The 24,597-nt window shown below is 38.5% G+C and overlaps 1 protein-coding gene across 1 annotated transcript in view; it reads right to left on the bottom strand.

Moving 5' to 3' along the window:
* LOC126164190 (uncharacterized) overlaps positions 1 to 24,597 on the bottom strand; it is a 153,520-nt gene that overhangs the window by 107,589 nt on the left and 21,334 nt on the right. The window contains exons 3-4 of the mRNA XM_049920223.1: positions 24,107 to 24,337; positions 6,959 to 11,226 (exon numbers count right to left, since the gene is read on the bottom strand). Coding sequence (XP_049776180.1) covers positions 6,959 to 11,226; positions 24,107 to 24,337 — 4,499 coding nt within the window. The remainder of the gene's footprint in view (positions 1 to 6,958; positions 11,227 to 24,106; positions 24,338 to 24,597) is intronic.

Genomic DNA, 24,597 nt, shown 5'->3' with positions numbered 1-24,597 from the left:
CAAGAAAACTCTCTTGAAGAGAGACGTATGGTGTTTTCTTTAGTGGAAACGGTAGTCTGTGCACTTCCATAGCAGTGGTCTCAATGCTGAATTCTTCTTGCAAAGCTGCTTTTAGTACAGCCCACACATGTAATACCCCGAATAAAAAACTGATCTGAGTTTTTTCCCCCATCCTTTCTCTGTGCAAATAATAGAATCGTAACAAATTCCAACCATTTAAAATGCAGTCTCTTTGAAGTCTAAGATCTGTTTTTTAAGTGTGTCTGTCATTGCAACTAAATAATTAAAGAGTTTCATCAACATCACAGAATGATATTAAAAATATGTACTGAACATGTGGATGTGGAGAGAACTGTGCTTCACTTTTATTGGTTGTTTCTATTTTTCTATGTTTGATAAATAACAACAAATTTCAGTAGTCATTTCTTTTTTTGTCCTACAATCTACATCTACACACAATAATTGCAGACTGCTTCCACTTTCGACTTTAAAAATGACTTCTTGACTTTACGTTTTCCGGCTTTTCATTTCAAGGCAAACCCAGAAAATTCTCTGAAATTTTGCCTATTTTTCTTTCTTTCATTTGGAAATATACCACACAATAACTTATGTAAAGATTTAATGGCTTTAACTAGTGCAGAGATTATATATTTATTGAATCTTTAGATTCCATTTAATGTTGCTTTTTTGTTGTTTTTTCTATGTATTTTATTGACTCACTCACATCAGTAATACTATTCACTTTTTACGTTCTAAATATTGGAATCAAATGTTTTATGACATCTCAAAAGTAATGGGAAATTAAATCCATCGTTGCAAGTTCTTGGTGTTCCACGTTCAAACTTGTTTCATCTAATACAATTTTTTTTTCTTTTAATCAGTTATTCCGTCTTCTTTCAAAAGATATGGATTGCCATCTCCTTGTGTTGTTTTGCTACTGCTAATCACTATCAAAATGTGAATCCTCATCACAGATCTAAAACCCACACCATTACCTGTCGCTGCAGACAAAACGGCAGTCACGAAAATTTCTTGTGAACTTTAGAGGGCTAAAAACTGCTTCATAAAATTGTTCAGTTGAACATGACAGAGACCCAAAAAGGGTTCCAAATTTCATACAAATTATTTATTTGTTACCAAGGCTACAACATATACACGCCTGGAAATGGAAAAAAGAACACATTGACACCGGTGTGTCAGACCCACCATACTTGCTCCGGACACTGCGAGAGGGCTGTACAAGCAATGATCACACGCACGGCACAGCGGACACACCAGGAACCGCGGTGTTGGCCGTCGAATGGCGCTAGCTGCGCAGCATTTGTGCACCGCCGCCGTCAGTGTCAGCCAGTTTGCCGTGGCATACGGAGACTTTGAGCGAGGGCGTATAGTGGGCATGCGGGAGGCCGGGTGGACGTACCGCTGAATTGCTCAACACGTGGGGCGTGAGGTCTCCACAGTACGTCGATGTTGTCGCCAGTGGTCGGCGGAAGGTGCACGTGCCCGTCGACCTGGGACCGGACCGCAGCGACGCACGGATGCATGCCAAGACCGTAGGATCCTACGCAGTGCCGTAGGGGACCGCACCGCCACTTCCCAGCAAATTAGGGACACTGTTGCTCCTGGGGTATCGGCGAGGACCATTCGCAACCGTCTCCATGAAGCTGGGCTACGATCCCGCACACCGTTAGGCCGTCTTCCGCTCACGCCCCAACATCGTGCAGCCCGCCTCCAGTGGTGTCGCGACAGGCGTGAATGGAGGGACGAATGGAGACGTGTCGTCTTCAGCGATGAGAGTCGCTTCTGCCTTGGTGCCAATGATGGTCGTATGCGTGTTTGGCGCCGTGCAGGTGAGCGCCACAATCAGGACTGCATACGACCGAGGCACACAGGGCCAACACCCGGCATCATGGAGTGGGGAGCGATCTCCTACACTGGCCGTACACCACTGGTGATCGTCGAGGGGACACTGAATAGTGCACGGTACATCCAAACCGTCATCGAACCCATCGTTCTACCATTCCTAGACCGGTAAGGGAACTTGCTGTTCCAACAGGACAATGCACGTCCGCATGTATCCCGTGCCACCCAACGTGCTCTAGAAGGTGTAAGTCAACTACCCTGGCCAGCAAGATCTCCGGATCTGTCCCCCATTGAGCATGTTTGGGACTGGATGAAGCGTCATCTCACGCGGTCTGCACGTCCAGCACGAACGCTGGTCCAACTGAGGCGCCAGGTGGAAATGGCATGGCAAGCCGTTCCACAGGACTACATCCAGCATCTGTACGATCGTCTCCATGGGAGAATAGCAGCCTGCATTGCTGCGAAAGGTGGATATACACTGTACTAGTGCCGACATTGTGCATGCTCTGTTGCCTGTGTCTATGTGCCTGTGGTTCTGTCAGTGTGATCATGTGATGTATCTGACCCCAGGAATGTGTCAATAAAGTTTCCCCTTCCTGGGACAATGAATTCACGGTGTTCTTATTTCAATTTCCAGGAGTGTATTCATAAAATGAAGCCAACAAACAACAGAACACTGGAAACTGTGAGTGGAGAAACATACAAAAATTAACATCTCTTGGTTACACTAAATGTGTCCCATGGGGAAATGAATAAACATTTCCATGTCACAAGATGAGGGCATAAGAAGTAAATTATGATTTTGATAATAAATGACCTGTACAATGACAGCTGAGTATGAAATTAATAACATCCCTGGTTGGTATACTTACCAAAGCCACACCCATTGAAAAACATTTTTGAGATACATATATATATCTCGCAATAAAATATCTCAATAAACTTCACCAAAAAAGTTAAAATTTAACACAAACAACACATGTTCCAAAAGTCCAGGCACCCCACAGTTCAAGCAGTGAAATGGTCCACAACTGTCAATTTTAACTTTATCAAAAGAATGACCAAATAAATGTATTTTATAATGTTTTATGATCAATGTTTCATGTTAAACATATACATAAATTAAAACCTTCTATTCATATTTGGAAGTGCATTAGCTGTATTTACATGTACCTATACATCACTGGGATCACCATGTCTGCATACAGGATAGCATACAAATGATGCTGATTAAATATAATGAAAGACAGTCTTAACTAATACAGGTTAGACTCAATGTTGAAAATTCAGAACATGGAATACAGTATAAGTAATGGAGTGACACACATTTCCTTTGAGCATTGTGCAGGTGATGCATACATGATGAAGGAATTAGTACCAGATTCTTAAATTTGATGAATGTCAGATACCTCCATGGCAATGAATGACAGAAGAAGCAGTCTAAACGAGAAATATTCTTCCCCAATAGAACTAATTCATTTGTTAACTCTTTGACTGCTATGGAAGTATGCTGTATGTTTTCCTTTGTATTGTGGATGTCTAAATGTGTGCTGCTCTGTGGATGTCTAAATGCGTGTACTCTCCCTTACCCACAGCTTGCAGTTAGCTCAACCACTAAGTTACACAAATGCTTACACGCACGGTTCTATTCAGGAAGCTGTGACCTGTGAACATCTCAAAATTATTGTTATTTATGGATTCTTCCGTCACTTCTTGATAGAACAATTCCATATTGAGGGTTGAATAGCACTTAGGTCGTTTTTGGTTCTACTGATTTTTATTTGTATGAACTAGTTTTCGGCTTATTAGGCCATCTTCAGATAACTACTGACTATTGTTTACAAGGGGCCTGTGTTCTTACGAAACAAACATTCTGGACTAAGATACAACGCACTTACATACGATCTTTAGTTGTGGTATTGTCTTTGGAATTGCCACACAGGTCTTTTGACTTTTTTTCTGTAAAACTGTTCTTTAACATAATAAATCGCATTTTATGGAATGTCAGTTCCATGTATGACAACAATTAGAATTATTTAGAATACACATTATTACAATATTGCAATTTTTTGGTATTTGTTGTGAACAGTTGCACTGGACACTAATTGTTGGTTGTACAACAGCAATGTTTTCTTTGGGCTTGTTATTAGAAAAACTGTGCATTAATATATACCAAATATTACATTGTTACAGTTTGGTTACAGTTAAGAATGTAAACACATAAGGGATATTAAATTATATTGGGGTGTGAATTTGTTTACTATTGGGACACTTTATGGTTATTAGCAGGTTTACTTTACTGTGTAAAGTTTAAGAGTGGTGATGTGCTCAGTTGCAATTGGTCATTTAGAACCAGCTGGGGATTTAGGGCTAAGTGTTTGTTAGTTTCAAGTGCTTCTAGTAGGCTGAATTTTCTGCCTTTGTTAGCTATATGTAGCACTTCTGTGTGTGTTAGATATTTGTGTCCTCCTTTGAGCTGTGATCACGTTCAGTCAGCCTTGTTGATATGGCCCAGCCTGTTTGACCAATGTACAGTTTATTGCAGCCAGTGCAGGTTATTTTGTAGACCCCACTGTTGCTTGTTTATCTGTTTTGTCCTTGCTGTTAAATAGGAGATTAGCTGTAGTGCCTCTTACATAAAAAGATGGTTTTTAATTGGGAAAACTGTGTTGCATTTAAGCACTATATCTTCAACATTTGGTTTGCTTGGTAGTGACAATTGTTGATGTTTGCCTTTGGTGTCTCCAGATTGTACTTCTGACTTCTCTTCATGTTTCTGGCAAACTTTCCATATTGGCATTCTCTTTGTTGTCCTGTTCAACTTAAATGGAGGACATTCCAGTTTTCTAAGAAAATGACATGTACCTACACTGTGGGAGATATCCTAGAGATATCAAGAATGAAAATGACACTGATTTTCTGTTATCAAAAATTGTAATGATTTTTCTACAGGTCATGAAGTAACAGTTCTGAACCATGTACCACACAAGGTGTAATATATCATTCCATTTTCCCTCGAACAGATGTAGTTAACCTGAAGAGCAGTCGAATAGTTAGATTCTGGAAAATATGAAAGAGCTGGTGAAACTCTAGGTTACAAATATACTTCAGCATCACGTTTAACCGAGAAAAAGAAAAAGTGATTTTTGTCCATTTGCAGAAGCGTTTGATGATTTGGCTTCAGTACACAATGGCAATGAAATAATGGTCATCTTTCATGAAGTTTCTAATATGATACCTGATGAAATGTACAGCAAATGATACCAGTCAATTCTATTTATTCACAAAGGCAATTATGAAAGAATCAGTGAATTCTCGGATGTTAAAGTACAAAGATAAGGGATTTGACAAACTTTATTGCTTCATCTCATTGAGTAGAAGGAATTATACTTCAAAGTAATGATACATCCAATCCAATCAAAAGCAAAAAGTTGTTATGACCAGTAAATGTATTGTTGTTGAGCAGATACAAGATTCTCTTGAGTGACCTCTCATACAATTTCTCTACTCTCACCTACAGTTGCAAAATGAATTCGAGATAATAGGCAAAGATGTCTACAGTCAAATGTATTTAACTCTATCAGAAGGAAAATTCATTCAAGGAAACTACACAACTGCAAGCCAGTACTTACTGCTCAGGAAATAAAATTTAACAACCATAGATAGGCACATGTAAAAAGACACAACACTATCTTAGCCTTCGGAACTAATAATTCCTTCCTCGAGGAGAAGATTGGGATATACTGAGGAAGGGTAGGTCACGATGACAGGACCCACCTATTATCCTCACTACAATAGTGTCTCACATTTTTTATTTGTTCCTACTGGGAGTACTAAAATTTAACAACCTGAACAGTAACTATTGGCTAGAAATTCTGTCATGCAGTTTTATCGTTATTAACATCAAGTAAGACTGTTCTATCTGTCATTATGTTTTGCCTCTTTGTGTGTCGTATTTCCTGAAGCAGAGATTGATGATAAGTGTGGCATTTGTCTAACCAAGTGATGGAAATGGTCTAAAAACCACACTCAGGCTTGTCAGCACAACAGACAAAGAGTCATTAATCTGGCCAGAAAGTTCGATCCAGGTCTGGCTCATCTCCCCATCTTGTAGGCCAACATACTGTGCATTAAGCTACACAGACATGCCTGTATTTCTTTGTAGACTATGATTGGCGTTTCCCTGTTCCATTTTTATAGTAGCTTATCTGTTATACAATTTAATAATGTTGGAAGAGAGAGATTGCTGCTTACTATAAAGATGAAAAGTTAAGTTGCAAACAGGCACAATTAAAAGACACTTACACATAAGCTTTCAGCCACAGCCTTCGTCAGACAAAGAGAAACGCACATCATTCATTCACACAAGCAAGCACACCTCACACAGACATGCACACAGGCATTCTGGCCCGAGCTGCCTGATTTGGCAGTCATGTGTGTGTAAAGTGCACTTGCTTGTGTGAATGAATAGTACAAGTTTCTCTTTTTCTGATGAAGACTGTCGCCGAAAGCTTAAGTGTAACTGTTTTCAATTGTGCTCATCTGCAACTTAACATGTCATCTTTACAGTAAATAGCACTCTATTTTCAATTAATACATAATTTTTGTAAGATTCTTCACTTTTGCTATGTATTATGATTTTTCATTTGTTCCATTATGTAGAGGAGGTTGTGTATACAGGGTCAAACAGAAAAGACTATTCCTCCGACGTGTTTTCACTTATGATCCTCACGGTCAAGTAATCACCAAAAACTGCATCCACTTGTCTTCACTGGCAGTTCAAAAATAAAACAGGATTCGACAGACACAAACAGCACAACTTCAAAAGAAATTTTGCTATTCAATTATAATATTTTTTAAATATTATGGGTTCTAGAAATCACTGTCTGCCAACAACACACTTCTCAGTCATATGGCGGTAATCTGTGCACCGTCAAAGCTCAATATAGCAATATTAAACCCTTTGTCTGTTACCAACAATTAAGGAGAAAACACCTGATACAGAAAATCTAAAGTAGAAAATACAAACACAGTTGAAAGGGCAAAGTCTAAGCTTATTTATTGATATTTTAGATGTAAATATCAAGTTACCAACCTTCTCTTTCTGTACAGTGCCCACAGACGACACATCAGCTGCAACTGCACCTGCTGTCATTTGATCGGGTCCTTTATTATGTGGACTAGAAGTCTCTGGTTGTACTGCAACCTTCTCATCATCTTGTGAGATGAGTACTACTAAATCCGGTACAAATGCTGTACGAAAGCTCACTTTTTTCCGACCTTTTCTTCTGTTAAATGTCACAGGCCGCTTCCTTGCAATTTGATTACTATTGCTGGGAAGTGAGACTGTATCAGTTTCAAAAGACAATTCAGCCGAACTTTCTCTCTCTGTTTTAAGTGATGCTAAATTTTTTTCAGTATCAGAATTGTGCTGTTTAGTCTCTGAATTTGTGGACCTCCCTCTAGATTTTAATTGTGCCTCTGCTTTCTTTGCTGAAGATACATTTTTAGGCAAAGGTAGTTTTCTTTTGGTTTCTGGAAGATCATCATAGTTTTCATTATCATCACTGCTAGGTCTAAATTCAACAGGATTAGACATTTCAGTTTTGTCAGTTGGTGTTGAATATTTATCAGTATCAGGATTCTGCTGTTTAGACTCTGACTCTGTGGATCTCACTCTAGATTTTAAGTGTGCCTCTGCTTTCTTTGCTGAAGATATATTTTTAGGTGAAGGTAATTTTCTTTTGGATTCTTGGGGAACATCACACTTTACATTATCACCAATGCTAGTTGCTAGGTCAACACAGTTTGACCTCTCAGCTGTGACTGTTAATGGTGAACTTTTTTCAGTATCAGGTTTCTGTTGCATATCCTCTGAATCTGTGGATTTTGCTGTAGATTTTAAGTGTATCTCTGTGTTCTTTGTAGAAGATACATTTTTAGGTGAAGAAAATTTTCTTTTGACTTCTTGGAGATCATCATCACATTTTTCATTATCACCACTACTGGTTCCAAATTCAACAGAATTAGACCTCTCAGCTGTGACTGTTAGTGTAGATTTTTTTTCAGCTACAGGTTTATGAAATTTATTCTCCAAATCTGTAGATCTCGCTCTGGATTTTGTGTGTGTCTCTGTCTTTTTTGTGGAAGATACATTTTTAGGCATAGGTTGTTTTCTTCTGGTTTCTTGGAGAACATCACGCACTTCACTGTCAACAATACTATTCCCTTCACTAACTTCTCTAGCTGCAACTGCTGATACAAACCCAGAATCATTTTCTATATTCTCTGCATTTACATCATAATTGCAGTGTTGTGATAATCGGTGGACTCCTTTAGATTTTCTATTCTCCTTTGTCTTGCCAGATTCTGACGCATCTGACTCTTCTTGTTTAGCAGAAACAGCAGTTGGCACAGTAGTAGAACTTCTGCCTCTCCGCCTCTTACTGCCCACAAGTGTTGGGATGTCATCTGTGTTGGCCACAGCAGAATCTTCAGAAGACTCTTGACTCACTGATTCACTAAACAGACGCTTTCTTCTTGTACTCCTGTAGTTAGAAAACGTGTTTTCTGGCACATTTATTGCCAACTGACGTTTATTAGTCGTAGCTATGTTACTGTTGGCAGATTCTTGTTCATCTGTGTGCTTAAATGGCTGACCCTCATAACTTTTTTGTTCTGGGCTATCAACATTAGGGGGATCTGTCAAGGCTCCCTTCCCTGCCTCATTTGTATTACCTACACACATATCAACATTAGTCTTTACTGCTGTCTTTAACTTCTTCGCATTTGAAGATTTGGAAGAAATCACTGATTTTGTTCTCCCTCTCTTATTTACACATGGAGGAGTGACTGACCTTCCTACCTCCCCTGTCTTGTCAACTGATTCATCATTTTCTGATAATAATGTTCCTTGTGTATCTCCACCAACTTTGTTTTCTTTGGCCGTTCGAACTGATTCCCAGGCAGTGTCCTGTTTCAGTGCATTGTCTAAGATTGATTTCCTTCTTGTTTTCATGCTAACCTCTGATACATCAACAAGTTTCACAACGGGTTCACGAGACAATGATTTCTCTTTTGTGCCTATAAGTTTATCATCATTTTGAAAGCCTGTGGCAGTTTCGTCCATAGACTCCTGGGATGAGATATGGCCTTTTTGTCTCTTTGATTTAGCCGTTCTACTTCTTTTAGGAACTGCAGATTCACACAGTATATCATTATCAACTTCCTTTGTAGCAACAGTATTTTCACAAACAGTTTCAAGAGATGCTTGATTGTTTGGTACATCCAGAGATGCTTCATGGTTTGGTGCATCCAAGCAGTTTGGAGTACCAGTTATTTTGTTGTCAGTTTCCGTACATGAGCTTACATCCAGTGTATCTTCTTTTGACTGCACTGTATTCTTTTCTGCATGATTGGCAAAGGAATTAACTTCATCCTCTACAGAAGGCTTTGACTGAATAATGTTTTCTGAGGCAACTACTTCATAACTTTGTAGATTGGAGAGTGTCGCAGCTGATAACTGATGATCACCACTTTTATTTATGACTGGTGTATCTAAATGTATCTCAAGCCTTTCAACACCATTAACAGTGTTGTAATTTTTTTCTGTACAGTTCTCATTTGAATTCTGTTCTGTTCTCATTATTACTGTTTCCTCCCTATGAAGTACTGGTATGGTCTGTGAACCCAGAACGTCCTGTACATTTGGAACATCCATAACAGCACTTTCTAAAACAGGCATTGGGTTTGTATTATCTTCTGAAATTACATTCCTGGCTGCCAAAGCATTAGCAGCAAAGTGGGCTCGATATTTCTTCATTAGACGTTGACGTTTCTTCCTGGCCTTCTTTGATACCATACCACAATTTCCATTGATTTTTAAGAAGCTGTTGTCATCAGTTGCTGGTAAATTGTTTGACAGCTGTGACCGAGAGGTAACAGAAACTCCCTGTAGGAGCTTATACAACTCTAATTTCCGTTGCATGAGTCGAGTTACTTCACTGTCTATCTCAAACATTTGTTGAAATATATTGTCTGATACAGAAGTGTTAAACTGTGCTGTGTTGCTAGTGCTAGGGTTTTCAATATGGCTGCTCATACTAACTGGAAAGTCAGCATTAGTCTGCAAACCAGTTGTGATCTTATTTACACATGCCAATGTACTAACTTGTTCCCTTGTTTGTGGCACAACTGTCTGTGTCATGGAATTATTTTCCTCCCATACAGACTGACTGGGCACTGCATCTAAATTTCCATTAGCATCAATGTTTGAATGAAACTGTGAACAATGTGGTTGCATTGATTTATTGCAGTGCGCTTTAGGATTTGTTGCAGGTGATTTGGATCCAAATTGTAAATCTCTCAGATTTCTTAGAGAAGGGTTTCGCATTTGAATTTTTCTTTTGTGGAAGGGTTTTGGTTTATCAGATGGATAAGAAATTTTGCTATGAGACTGAAGCACATTACTACTGGTATGTGGCAACACTTGATCATTTTGCCTTCCAGTATTTCCTTCAGGTTCCACATTGGTTCCATCAGAACGAACAGCAGCATGTGAATTAGAGCCCATACCAAAACTGCGAGATTCTCCTAACACTGCCTGTTCCCTCTGCTCTGAAGGCAAGTGTGAAAGTCCAGTGTCAATAGAGTTTTGATTGGTCACAGTGTTCTCAGTTAAACTACCTAATACACTCTGTTGTAAGTCACAGCTACTATAACCTACAATGCTATCAGTGTGAATATTATCTGAAGTCTTTGGCTGTGGCTTACAACTACTATTACCTGAACTACTTGAATGGGTAAGATAAGTTCTCACAGTTTTAATCACATCAGTAGGAACATTGAACTTATTCTGCAACATTTGGAGTAATGTGTGAGGTTCCACTGTTTCAGAATCCTCAGTCTGAGTTCCTGAGTCTACAGGAGATTCATTACTTTTATATTCCTTTCTTGCTGCAAGAGTGCGGATACGACACATTCGATCGGCAGAGTTATTAGTACTAAGTTGATTTTCCACGCTGGAGACAGTGTCACCACTGTCTTTGCCTACAACACTGTCACTGGTAACACTCGTTACAAAATTTGGTGCATCTATCTGCTTACTCAGCATAGCATCGCATGGTTCTTTTTCAGTAATACCTGTCATGCCATCACATAATGTAACATTCAAATTTTCTCCAGTCAGCAATACTTCTTCAGTACTCGTATCATTTGTTGGTATTCGGACCATTTGCACATCCTCTGGAGAATCCTTTACAGCTGAGTCTGTACCACTGTCGACTACTGTAGATGCAGCATCATTCGTCAAATCTCTGGTCATCGTATGAGGTGTTTCCTGCAAATGTTCGGATGCTTGTAGAGCTGAAACATGTGAAAGAAATGATCAGACAATGACTGACAATACAAATATTCTTCAGGGTTACTCTAAAAATAAGTAATAGAAAAACCAGTAGAACAGAAATACAAACAACTGCAACACATCAGAAAATTCTGATAGAAATTGACAACTATACAAATTAATTAAAATACACTCTAAATGGAGGACTATAACTATTACACCACTACACCACAGTTAGAGAAGTCAAAAAGCTCAATGATGTTAATCTATATCTCAATTTACACACATAAGACTCGTAACATCAACTGTGAGGTGCTTGGCAGAGGGTACGTCCCACTGTACCATTTAGTAGGGTTTCTTCCCATTCTCTTCAGATATGATGCACGGGAAGAATGACTGTTTGAAAGTTTTGTGTGTGTAGTAATTATTCTAATGTTATTCTCAAGATCCCTATGTGAGCGATACATAGGTGATTGTAGTATATTCCTAGATTCATCATTTGAAGCCAGTTCTTGAAACTTTGTTAACAGACTTTCTAAGGATAGTTTACACCTATCTTCATCAGTCTTCCCGTTCAGTTCCTTCAGTATTTCTGTGACACTCTCCCATGGATCAAACAAACCTGTGACCACCACTGCCCTTCCTGTATACGTTCAATATCCCCTGTTAGCTCGGTCTGGTATGGGTCCCACACATTTGAGCAATATTCTGCAACTGACTGCATTGCATGAGTGATCTGTAGGCAGTGTCCTTTGTCGACTGACAGTCCTTGCCCTGCACACTGAGTGAATGGCAGCAGATGTCTATTTCATCTACAGACACAGCATGGCAAAAATAACTCCCTTTGTCTTTCCATAAAAGCAATAATTTCCTAATTTTATAATGTGTGACACCTATCATAAACTATAAGCTAAGTCCTCTTAACAATACAAGTGCCTTAATCTGTCTCACTTTTGAGCATGCTGACTAGGCGTGTGACACTACCACTGTCTGATCCGCCACACCTGTTACAAATCATGTAAGTCCTCTCCAAAATTACTGAACTTCTTCTGACAGTCAGATGCTAGTCTCCAAAGAATGTGTTGCGCAAGTGTCATGTCAGCAATATTATTGTATATGTAAGTTTTATTTTTTCACTGCAACCTGATGTTTTGACTTTTCTTGTTGTGTGATTCAAACGAGCATTATATCTAAATTGCTTCAACAAATATCCCAAGAAAACAGAGTTATGAAGTGGAGTAAAGCAATATCTAAGTTTTCAATCACATATTTACAGATTATCATATCTTGCTGTCATGAGACAACTGCTGCAACCTTCCCATCAGTCCAATTAAGGATACTGTGAATAGCACCAGCTCTATCATACATTACGATCATTGCTGATAATGTTATCTTGTCTTTAATGCAGCCATTATTGCATGCAAATAACCAGTATACAACACACAAGGAAATTGATTAAAACACTTAAGCTTCATAGTGGTGTTTATTCATGAATTAGCATCACTGCATCATGATAATGCAGGATTTGAGATTGTACATGAAATACCATTCGCAAACAGAGTGTTTCTGTACTGAATGTGTTTCCAAGATTCAATTTCGATCCACCATATGAAAGAATAAAATGTAAAATGATCAGAGAATTAAGAATGTCATTTTAAATAAAATTTAGGTTCACACAGTGTTTTCATTAAGGGGAGCCGGAGGTGGTCAAATCCAAAAAATTACATTTCCCCCCCCCCCCCCCCCCCCCCTACCGAAAATTATTTGGAACATTCCTTTTTAATGTAAACTTTGAATTATTGTTCTACTCGCCCTAGAAGTGGAGTTATTACCATTTTCCCCCACGCCTGCAGAGGAAATGGGTGGCCGCTGAATGCATCTAACACCCTCTCATGACTTCCTGGCGAACTGCTTGGGATTTTCTCGGCCTGTTACGCATACAGCACCTTATGTTACGCATACAGCGAGTGTGCAAGGGTTGGCTACATTGTTTTCTGTGACAAATGAAGCGCTAAGAGCGCGGAACATCGTCTCTTTGCTGTTTACCGTTTCGAATTAGTTCAGTGTTGCGCCTGTTGTTGGTAGTATTATACTTCTTGTGTAAACCGTTGTTCTGGTTACGATGCCCGTGTATATAAGAAGAGGAAGAACGTAGGGAAAAGAAAATTAACACTAATACCAAGTTGCGATACTACAATTACTGAAACAGTGCGTTCTTCTGCTAAGCAACACATGGCCAGCCATAGCTCTGTGACATCTTCTAGCAAGAAGCTGACTGGTGGAAGTGACAGATTTCATGAATATGTTAGTGACAGTGATGATGTTAACGAAGTACTGAATATTGGATTATTATCTTCTGTGCTGAAAGAAAGAGTTCTGTGCAAAATGTGTTCAAGTATAGGAGTGGGACTAGAGATAACAAAGCACTTTGGTTTAGCTTGTGAGATGAAGATAATCTGTGCATGTTGCAAGTATCAAGTGACTTTCTACAATTCACATGCCAGTCTCTTTGGTGAAAATGGACAATCTAGAGTGTTTGATGTGAATGTTCGACTTGTGTATGGTCTTCGATCCATTGGAAAAGGGTCTGCTGCTGGTAAACTGTTTTGTGGTATTATGAACTTGCCATCACCTCCAAGCAAATTTGGGTACTACTGTGAACTGGTAGGATCCTCTGTTGAAGATGTGGCTTTGAAACCATGAAGGAAGCAGTGGAGGAATCTGTAGAAATGAACAGTGGTTCTAGGGATTTGGTAGTGGCATTAGACGGTTCCTGGCAAAAGAGGGGTCATAAATCCCTGAATGGGATTGTAACTGATACTTGTGGCGATAGTGCAAAAGTGATAGATGTTGCAATATTATCAAAACATTGTAGGTGCAAAAATAAAATCAAAAGAGAGCACAGTGGAACCTGTGAGGCAAATTTTAGTGGATCAAGTGGAGCAATGGAAGTGGATGGAGTGAAACAAATTTTTGAACGTTCAGTTCCCAGATACAACGTTAGGTACAAATACTACCTTGGGGATGGTGACTCCAAAGGTTTCAAGACTATAGAGGAACTGAAACCATATGGAAATGAATTTGTAGTTGAAAAGTTGGAATGCATTGGGCATGTGCAAAAGCGTATGGGTGCACGGCTTCGAAGGCTCAAACTAACTTTGGGTTCAAGTAAGTTCAGTGATGGAAAGACAATAGGAGGGAGAGGCAGGCTTACTGATGAGGTGATTGAACATCTACAGAGATACTATGGGTATGCTATAAGGCAAAATACTAGTAATGTTAGTGACATGCGAAAAGCAGTGTGGGCATTGTTCCTTCATACTGCCTCTTCCAATGAATACCCTCAACACAGCCTGTGCCCAAAAGATTCCTGGTGCAAATATAATGGAAAAAAGGACTATGATCACAAACATGGTTTGCCAGCAGCTGTAATAAATGCAATAAAACCAATTTTTCATGACTTAGCATAGCCAGAATTGTTACACAAATGTCTACACGGAAAGACGCAGAATCCTAATGAGAGCGTAAACAATTTGATTTGGAAAGTGATTCCTAAAAGGGTGTTTGTAAACATAAAAACACTGTACTTTGGCATTTATGATGCAATAGCAACCTACAACCAAGGGAACAGTGTGAAGTTCTGAAGGCATTAGGATTTACTGCTGGGGTGAACACTGTACGAGCACTACGAAATATTGACAGAGAAAGGATAAGAGGAGCAGAAAGAAGAAAAAGACATATGAAGTATGATGGAACAACAGGCCAGAAAAGAAGACAGAAGAGGAAGCTTTTGGATAATGAAGAAGAAGACCCTGATAATCCATCCTATAGTGCAGGAATGTATTGAGAAACTTTGATAGCGATTTCCCGAAAATTAGAATTTTTCGTATATAAGGAACATTTTCTCAAAATCCACTCAAGCTAGAGAGATGAAATTTTTATACAGCACTCCTAGTGGTCAAACTTACATTGTAACACAGCCATTTGGCAATATGTTCAGTAGTTTCATTTCAGTTTAATTATAAAGCAACTATTTGTAAAAAAATTTGGGTCATTAATTAAAAAAAAATAATTGGAAGGAAACTAGAAAAGATACTCCAAAATCCCTCTGTCATAACTGCAATACTAAACCACTCTATATGTAAAAAAAATCAAATTTTTCTATTTGGTAGTTTATTCATAAATGTTCCTCAAACTTAGTGATTTTAACATGGGCAGCATAGGCACCTCCGGCTCCCCTTAAGAGGAGTTGACAGGTGAGCCCTATACCACTTCTTCTGTAACAACAACTCTTTACTGACAAGTAAGAGTTCTGAGTAGCCACTGCCAGCTGTGGCTCATCCAGGAACATGCCAACAGAGACCGAGGAGGGAATGATGTTTTTCAAGAGGTTGTGAATCTCAACTGTATATTGTATTGATTTCAGAGTTCACTCAATGTAGTCTCATTTTTAAGTCTCAAGATTGATGGATATTTGAGACAGAATTTATTGAAACTGACATTCGTTTTGGAAAGATAGTTTAGTATCCCCACCAGCAGATATTGAAATGTATGTATGTGAGCTGGCATTGGGTATCACACAGGAATAGCGCAAAATGCTCTCTTGTAACTGGGCACTTGTGAGTTCTTTCTCTTTGCTATAGGTGTTGTCTTTCACATTTACAGAGACCTGAAACTCATTACACCACCTGGAAACTTCGTCCAATTTCCCTTCCATACTAGACCCTCACATCATCCATCATTTGTTACTTATTATTTTACTGTACAATGCCTATGTTTAAAATTCGCATTATATAGTGTTACTTCAACATGCATGCACCACTTATGAAACACACACTGCTGATAAACTACAGCTGCTCTTTAAGTATTATGAACTTTTATTTGCAAATTGTGGATCCAAATTACCTTTGGCTGCACTATTTAGTAGTGACACATGAAAATTTTTGCTGGACTGGGACTCATATACTGATTTTCAACTTACTGCGAGCTATCGCTTCAACAACTTTGGCTCCCTGTGTATGCCTCCCGGACCAACTCAAACCTCCATATGCCACACTTTTAGATGTCCCCTAATGCTCACACACACATTATGTGATTCCTGCAACATTCACTGTGATAATCATTTTACCTCTTCAAAGCATATCACATACATATTACTTTATTGTACAGCATCTTGTGTTTTCATTCACAATTTGTGGATAAAATTTTGTAATGTTTAAAGAGCAGCTGTGAGTAGTCAGCTGTGTTGGTATTATAAACACAGATGTTGTCCAATAAAATAATAAGTATTACAAGCTTATGAGTTAAAAATAACCATGACAAAAATTTTTTTCCCTGTTATAGAATCACATAATGTGTGTAAGAGCATCAGGAGGTGTAAACAAGTGTGGCATATGGAAGATTGAGTCAGTAAAGGAGGCATACATGGATAGGTGAAGCGGTTAAGGCGGCCCACTTATGATAAGCAGAAAATCTGGATTTAAATCCTGGTGCAGCACAAATTTCCATGTGTCACTACTAACTGTACAGCTGAAATCCATTTGAATTTGCAATTTGCAGATAAAATTTCATAATATTATTTGTTACTGTCCTGTAGGTCGCTTCCGTCCTAAGCCTTGTGTTATCCATCTTTTTTTACTGTCTTGTCCTAGCGTCTCACCTAACAAAACCTCCACCCCAGTCCACGTGCCAAAATGCAATACAGACATTGTGTGTCCATCAGACACTATGTAAGTGCACAAGTGTGTGTGTGTGTGTGTGTGTGTGTGTGTGTGTGTGTGTGTGTGTGTGTCTGTTGTTGTTGTTGTTTTTTTTTTTTTTTTAAACGTGACCTTCACTCCTAAATAATTTATTATCTTTTTGAATTTGCTTATGGTAGTCGAACAATAGCACCACCAGCAAACAATCTTGTAGTAGTGCTCATCTACATCTACACTCATCAAAACACTTTACAGTGTCTAGCACAGAGTATTTCAGGTATCACTATCACTCTCTCCCTTCCCTGTTCCATTTTCAAAAGGTACATGGTAAGAACGACGGCAGCAAATCTTTGTATGAGTTCTAATTTCTCTGTTTTCTTGTCATGTCCCTTTAATACGTAATATGTTGTAGTCTCTTCTTTGAACTTATGCCCTCAGCATTCCAACAGCAAATCTCTTCATTATGTGCAACATCTCTCTTGAAGCAGCTGCCAAGCAATTCATTGAGCATATCTGTTATGGTCTCACACTTACTAAATGATCCCACGATCTGCCTTTCATTGGATCTTATTTATCTCTCCTTTTGATCCAACCTAAAGGACCATACTGATGAGCAACACTCAAGAATCAGTGTTACCAGTGTTTTGTAAGCCATTTCTTTCATGGACATATTACATTTCCTTAAGGTCCTACCAACAAATCTCGCCCACAATTAGTTTTAAGCGGTTATTCTACTTTATGTCACTCCAGGCGGTTACTCTTGGCTGTTTAGAGTTGTAACTGTTTCCAGGGATTTATCACCAACAGCATAATTAAACAGTAACATACCTCCTCATCTATTTACAAGCAATATGTTACATTCATTTATGTCCTAGGACAACTGCCAGTCCCTGCACTAAACATCAATCCTCCACAGGTTTTCCTGCAATTTGCTCGTTTGTAGACAACACCTTTGTCTGCAAACAGCCTAGTGGAGCTTCCAATGCTATCCACTAGATTACTTACAATGTCCACAGTAAAGAGATAAGAACACTCCCATGTGGTACTTCCAAATATCCTTTACGTCTGTTAGTTTCATCCTGTGAAGAACAATTTGTTAATATATATGCGGCAAAACCAAGTTTTTGTATGTCCATCCTTTTGATAAGAGGTCTTGGGGATGATGGCCATTTCCTATTGTAAGAAAATTGAATGCCTTCAGCCATCCTCATGATTTTATTTATTTTGTATCTACCAGTTTCGGCACTTCAATGGGCCATCTTCAGGCTGTAGCTGAAGCTGATGGGGTTGACACCATCACTATATATACCGCATCACCGGCCAACATAACTGGTTTCACAGACTATCTGAACACTTTGGTGTTAGCGCTCCAATCACCAACTGACAACTGAGTTGGTCATTGATGGTTGGAGTGCTGAGACCAAAGTTTTCAGATAGTCCTTGAAACCAGTTATGTTGGCCACTGATGTCAACAATTGAGTTGGCAGCTGATGGTTGGAGTGCTGACACCAAAGTGTTCAGATAGTCTGCGAAACCAGCTATGTTGGCTGCTGTTGTGGTATATATAAGGATCGTGTCAACCCCTTCAGCTTCAACTACAACCTGAAGATGGCACACTGAAGTGCCGAAACTGGTAGCTAAAAAACAAATAAAATTATAAGAATGGCTGTAGACATTTCATTTTCTCACAATATCTGGCAAAAAGTCCAGTCACACACCTGGTTTATCACTCTGTAAGTTCATACATTGCCCACTAAATGACAGTTACAAATTGTACCAAATGGTTTCAGTAAGCTGGGAGCCACTTGTCAGTCTAGGCACTTGTGTCCATGGTGCTCTGAATTTCATGGACAAACACAGCAAGCTGAGTTTTACAAATTTTTTGTTTATGGAATGCACACTAACTTTTACAGAGATGATTTCTGTTCTCCAAAAATATCATAATGTGTGAGGATAAAACATGTTTAATAATTGTACAACACATTGACGTAAGTGACAAAAGATTATAATTAGGAGCATATGCCAAAAACACATCTTAAATATTTAAACACTCGGCATTTTTTTTTCCCCCACAGTTTTGTTGCTTGTGAATTGTGACTTATAATAAAGTGGTGCTAGAAGGGGAACAAGGTGTTCCACATAATCTCTTTCAGAGCCTTTAAGTAATTTTGAGTCACTTATTTCAATATCCTACATTTCAGGATTGATACAATGTTTGAAAGGAGGAAGCATATTATTTTCCACATGGAAACAATTTTGAAGAACTGAATTAAGTATTTTTGTCTTCTCTCCATTATCTGCCATTTTAGTACCAGTAGCCTACGGTCACTGAGTGACTGAATTGACAATTTATATCTGCTTACTGGCTTAACATAATATCAAAACTAATTAATTTTAGTTAGACTGGTTGGACTGGTTGGCAACATTTTACTTTTGACTTGATTATATGCTTTTCACATTGCTCTCTTAAAGCTCACTCTGGCTTCAATCAAGTTTTGCTTGTCACCTGGACTTTGACTTTGTTGTGATGAAGCTCTCTCTGTTTTCACAGCAACTTTTTCCCCACTGGACTGTGATGGGACTTTCCCACTCCTCACATCCTTGCTTGTCACACATTGTTCTACAATGCTTTCAAATTGTATCCATCTGTAATTCTCATTTTTGTCCTCAGACCTCAATATTTCACACCGATTACACAAACAACCTACAATCTGCTTTCTCTCACTCTTGCAGACCATTTTTCTTAACATTCCTTATAAAATCTGCAGTCAATTTTGGTGTAATAGCCTTGAGATTACTGATGCCCTCCTCTACATTAATAGACTCCAAAAGTTTGGATCTGTCAGTTACTATGAGGTCTAAGACATTGCCCACACAAATTGCTTCTCTAAATATATGCTTGATCTAAATTTCTGACATGACATTCAGAACAACGGCACACAAATTCCTGCCTTTGACAACAGTTTTAACAGTTTCGCAATGGGCCCAAGTCACATTCAGGAACTGGGCCACAGCCACAGACGTATTTCCTAAACTGTGCGTTGTACAATGATATAATTTTGCAGACACATTCATTCTGCACAATTTAGTGCGAATAGTGGTAGTAGTAAAGACATAATAAATTACATCACAACTTGAGGCTCGTACTCCATATTGAAAATGTTAATAGCACGACTCTCTCATTCTGTAACTGACAAATCAAATTAACAGCTTGATCTGGAAACTTACCTGTGATAGTCTCTGAAGCACTTTGCCATTATGACAGGCAGTCTACAAAAACATCTGATTAACACATATGACCCACATTTGATGCTTACCCTCACCCAGATTATTTCACATTCTGATTCTGTAAGAACCTCACAAGACATTATAGAGTTCAACATGTTGGCACTACTGGTGCCTAGCCCATCTTTGAGATAGACAAGAATATGGTGAAACATAATGCCTCTGAATATTTTACGTGAATACTTTTAAAGCTTTTTAAATAAAACAAACTTTACTAGTGTTCTATAGCTTTAGTCTTCACATCTACAAATTTATTTCTCAACATAGTCACCCTGGCGATGAACACATTTCTCCCAACAAGAGACCAGATTGTTGATGCCATCAATGTTGAATGTTTGACTTTGTTGATGGAGCCACTTCATCTCTGCTTGCATAACTATTAAAGTGAAGGCTTCGAAGTTTTTCGCTACACTTCGGAAAGAGATGAAAAACGGATGGGACCAAGTCGGTACTATAAGGAGAATAATCGATGACAGAAAATAGGAGGTGTTGAAATGCTGCAGACGTCGCTAGACTCAAGTGTGGTTTAACAGTGTCATGATGCAGGAGAGAATGCTCCATGTGCGGGCAAGCTCTTCGGATTCGAATTTCAATTACAGCGCACTGTTTCTCACACACTGACATAGTTGTGTTACACACCACCCTGCTATTCATTACTCATTTTAAATCAGCTTTCTGTTCATAATACCTTTAATAAATGGAGTCTGCCCCTGTTAGCTGGGGGGTCAACGCCACGGAATGCCACGCCAAGGGGCCCGGGTTCGATTCCCACCTGGGGCAGGAGATTTTCTCTGATCAAGGACTGGGTATTGAGTTGTCCTCATCATCATTTCATCCCCATCTTCCACCCGCAAGTCGCCCAATGTGACATCGAATGCAATAAGTACTTGCCCTCGGCGGCCGAACTTCCCCGAATGGGGGACTCCTGGCCCACAATGCCGTACGTCCATTTCCAGTTTTTAAATAAATGGACTAATTCTGAGATATTACCATGAATGCTCCTGCATGTGCATGCCCCACCTACTCAGCTACCCAAGTAGCCACTTCCTTTGCATACTGCATGCTTGACGTATTAAGGGCCACCTTATAATTCTCCATCCAACAGGTATCTGGTGTATCTTATCTGCTAAATAATTTATGTATATTGAGAACATTAGAGGTCCTGTTACACTTCCTTGGGATTCACCTGACATTACTTTTGTTTCTAGAGAACATTTGTTATCTAGTATAACACACAGCAGTCTATAAGTCAAATTTTATATTCCTGTGAAGATACCTTGGTTAATAGTAAATGATGTGGTGTTGAGCACCTCTTGGAAATCTATAACAATGGAATCTCCATGTTCGCCTGCATTTATTGTTTGCAACTCATCTCAACCTTTAATTTTTGAAGTACTATACAGTAAATGCTTTTGTACCTGAAGCTTGTTTCGTTTATACCAATATGTTAGAAACTTCCTAAGATAATTGGAGATACTGACTTCTCTAACTGCATAATTTTTTCAGTAATAATCTGAGTGGATTGATCATTTTTATGTCACAATTTGTGCAAATTGCTGTATTCAGATATAAATACAGAGCTACTACAAAAGGTTCTTTAATTTTCAGAGTTCTATAGTTTCTGAAGTATTACATGTACAAATATGACAGATGCATGAAGAGAGCCATAAACTCACCGAGTTTGCACTGTACCCACCCGTTAGCATTACAAATGCATGTAATATTGTGGAAAATAGAGAATTTTGAAAATGAATAAATCATTTATAGTAGCCCTTATTATGTGCATATTTTTTTTTTGTAACCAGTAACAAAACATAATTTAACAATCAAAGTTTGTAAATGCCAATGCAACACTTTTACTCTGTCTGAAGACACATATATTGTACACATATGAATTCATCATCATAACAGATTAATCAAATAATTACATGTCCTCATAAAAGAAACTTTTGTGAAAGAAATGAGGAGTAATATACATTTCACAAAGGGTTAATGACAGCTGTGCAAACTTCACTGACAACTCATAACATGTAAGCTTTCACAGTCGGCGTCTTCATTAATTAAAACTTTCGGGTTGAATTGCCGTGGTCCATATATAAAACTACTTCTCCTTCCTGACGTTTCGTTGCCTACTGTGGGCAACGAAACGTCAGGAAGGAGAAGAAGTTTTATATATGGACCATGGCAATTCAGTCCGGAAGTTTTAATTAATGTTCACTGACAATTGTTGATATACTTTGCTAGGATGGTTCGCATCCAGCTCAAAAATGTACCTCCAGAGGCCAAAAAGTGACAAAATATTCTGAGCACATCTTTGCAAGATATAACATTCCTATAATTTGTGTCCTTCAATACTGCAGGTTTGTCAGAGTCAAAAGATAGTCAAAGTTCTCCAATCACAATCAACAACATTTCTTAAATTGACCATTTTTACCTGTAAGCAGTTCACTTAAAAGGCTGATTCTCTCAAACATTTCTTCATTTTTTAATACTGGAGTTACCCATGGTCATGGTTTTTCCTTATCGTTTTTAAATGATGGTACAGCACAGTAACAATTTTGGCTTGCTCTGTCTTTGACCATGCTCCTGTGCCAACTGGACCAGCTGCACATCAATGAACATCTTACTCTACTTTGCAAAACAGTGTGCCGCTCTGTGCAGTTCTGCACAGGCAATGCATTTGATATGTACGCATTTTTTATATTTAATGCAAACTGTCCCAATCCTATAATAATTTGTTGCGAGAGGCTAGAAGCTACTTTCAATCTATCAATTCCCTCTTTTGAGAAGAAATACGGTGTTCCATTCACTAGAAAGGATTAAATCCAGTCACAAACCTGATCTGCTATTCCATAGGATGAGATTTTGTACAATGCAGAATAATACCAAATTCCATCTGGAAGACAACAAAACATGTTGTCAACATAGGTAAGACCATCTACTGCCTTTTTGATTTCACGGATAAGCAGAATAAGCATGCCATAGCTAGTGGAGCACATGTTGATTATTGCTGAGGAGATCTACAATCTCAAAAAGGGTCATAACACACAAGAATAAAATATATCTCATAACAAAATCTACATGACTACTCTACAGTTCTCAGTTTGAGGGGTCATAGAACTACCATCACACTATTCTTGATTTTTCCACTTTCGAAAAGCACAAGGGCAAAATGAGCATCTAATTATTTCTGTGCTAGTTATGATCTCTCTTATTTTATTAAAATGGTAACTTCTTGTTATGTAGGAGGAATTCAACAAAATATTTTCGCAACCTTGTATCTGTGACACTCTTTCCACTATTTCATTGTAATACAAGACAAGCTGCCAGCCTTTGAAATGTTGCAGTGTCCTCCATCAATGTGATGTCCTCTATCAAGCCTATCTGGTAAAGATCCCATACTGCACATCTGCACTTCAGAAGTGCACATACAAGCATATTGTAGGCAGTCACCTTAGTAGATTAGCTACAACTTCTAAATGTTCTGGCAATTATATGCACCCTTTGGTTCATTTTCCACACAACATTTTCAACCTAATACTTACGACTTTTCAGTAATTGTAATCCCCAGTGTTTACTTGAAATGCCAATCTTTATATTTGTGTGATTATCATGAAATCAAAATTTAACCGATACATTTTAGTATTTCTGTGGTGGACCTCCTACTTTCAACTGTTTAGGCTCAAATGCTACTTTTCATTCCACGCAGATAATGTGTATAAATAATTTTGCAATTAATTTTGATCTGCTGATGAATTTACTAGATGGTAAACAACAGCATCATCTGTAAACAATCTCAGAGGACTGCTCACATTATTTCAAAAATTGTTTACACAGATTAGATCAGCAGAGGACACACACACACACACACACACACACACACACACACACACATGTATGATTGACATGATATTCTAACCTGTAGTAAGACTGTCAGTCAATGGCATTGGCAGTGAACAATTGGAGGCACGGTCAAGGTCACTGCTGAAATCTGGAAAGTCACAGAACAGACTGCCAAATTCTGTTACTGGTGGATCAGATGAATTAGGTTCTGTTGCTGTCATATCTGTAACTCTCATTTCTTCGAGACCAGTAGAAGCATCAAATCTGTCAATTTCTTCCTCAAGCTCTTCTTTAACAACTCCAGTCTCTAAAATAACAAAGAATGCATTTTTAAATTAATTTTTTTTAACTGCTGCTGTTATAGTTTATACAGAGTGAAAACTACACTGAATTTAAATAAGTCCTGCAATCTACAATTACTAAAGGTGGCAATATACGTAGATGCCTCTTTCATGCACACATTGATGTCCCAAGCCAACAGCACCATCTCACAAATAATTACAATTAACTGCAAAAATAAAAATGTCAGCTAATGTCAATGGCAAAATTGTTTGTTTGTCAATTTAT

The sequence above is a fragment of the Schistocerca cancellata genome, chromosome 1 (assembly GCF_023864275.1).
Source record: "Schistocerca cancellata isolate TAMUIC-IGC-003103 chromosome 1, iqSchCanc2.1, whole genome shotgun sequence".
NCBI classification, from domain to species: domain Eukaryota; kingdom Metazoa; phylum Arthropoda; class Insecta; order Orthoptera; family Acrididae; genus Schistocerca; species Schistocerca cancellata.
This window is presented reverse-complemented; position numbering and strand designations above follow the sequence as displayed.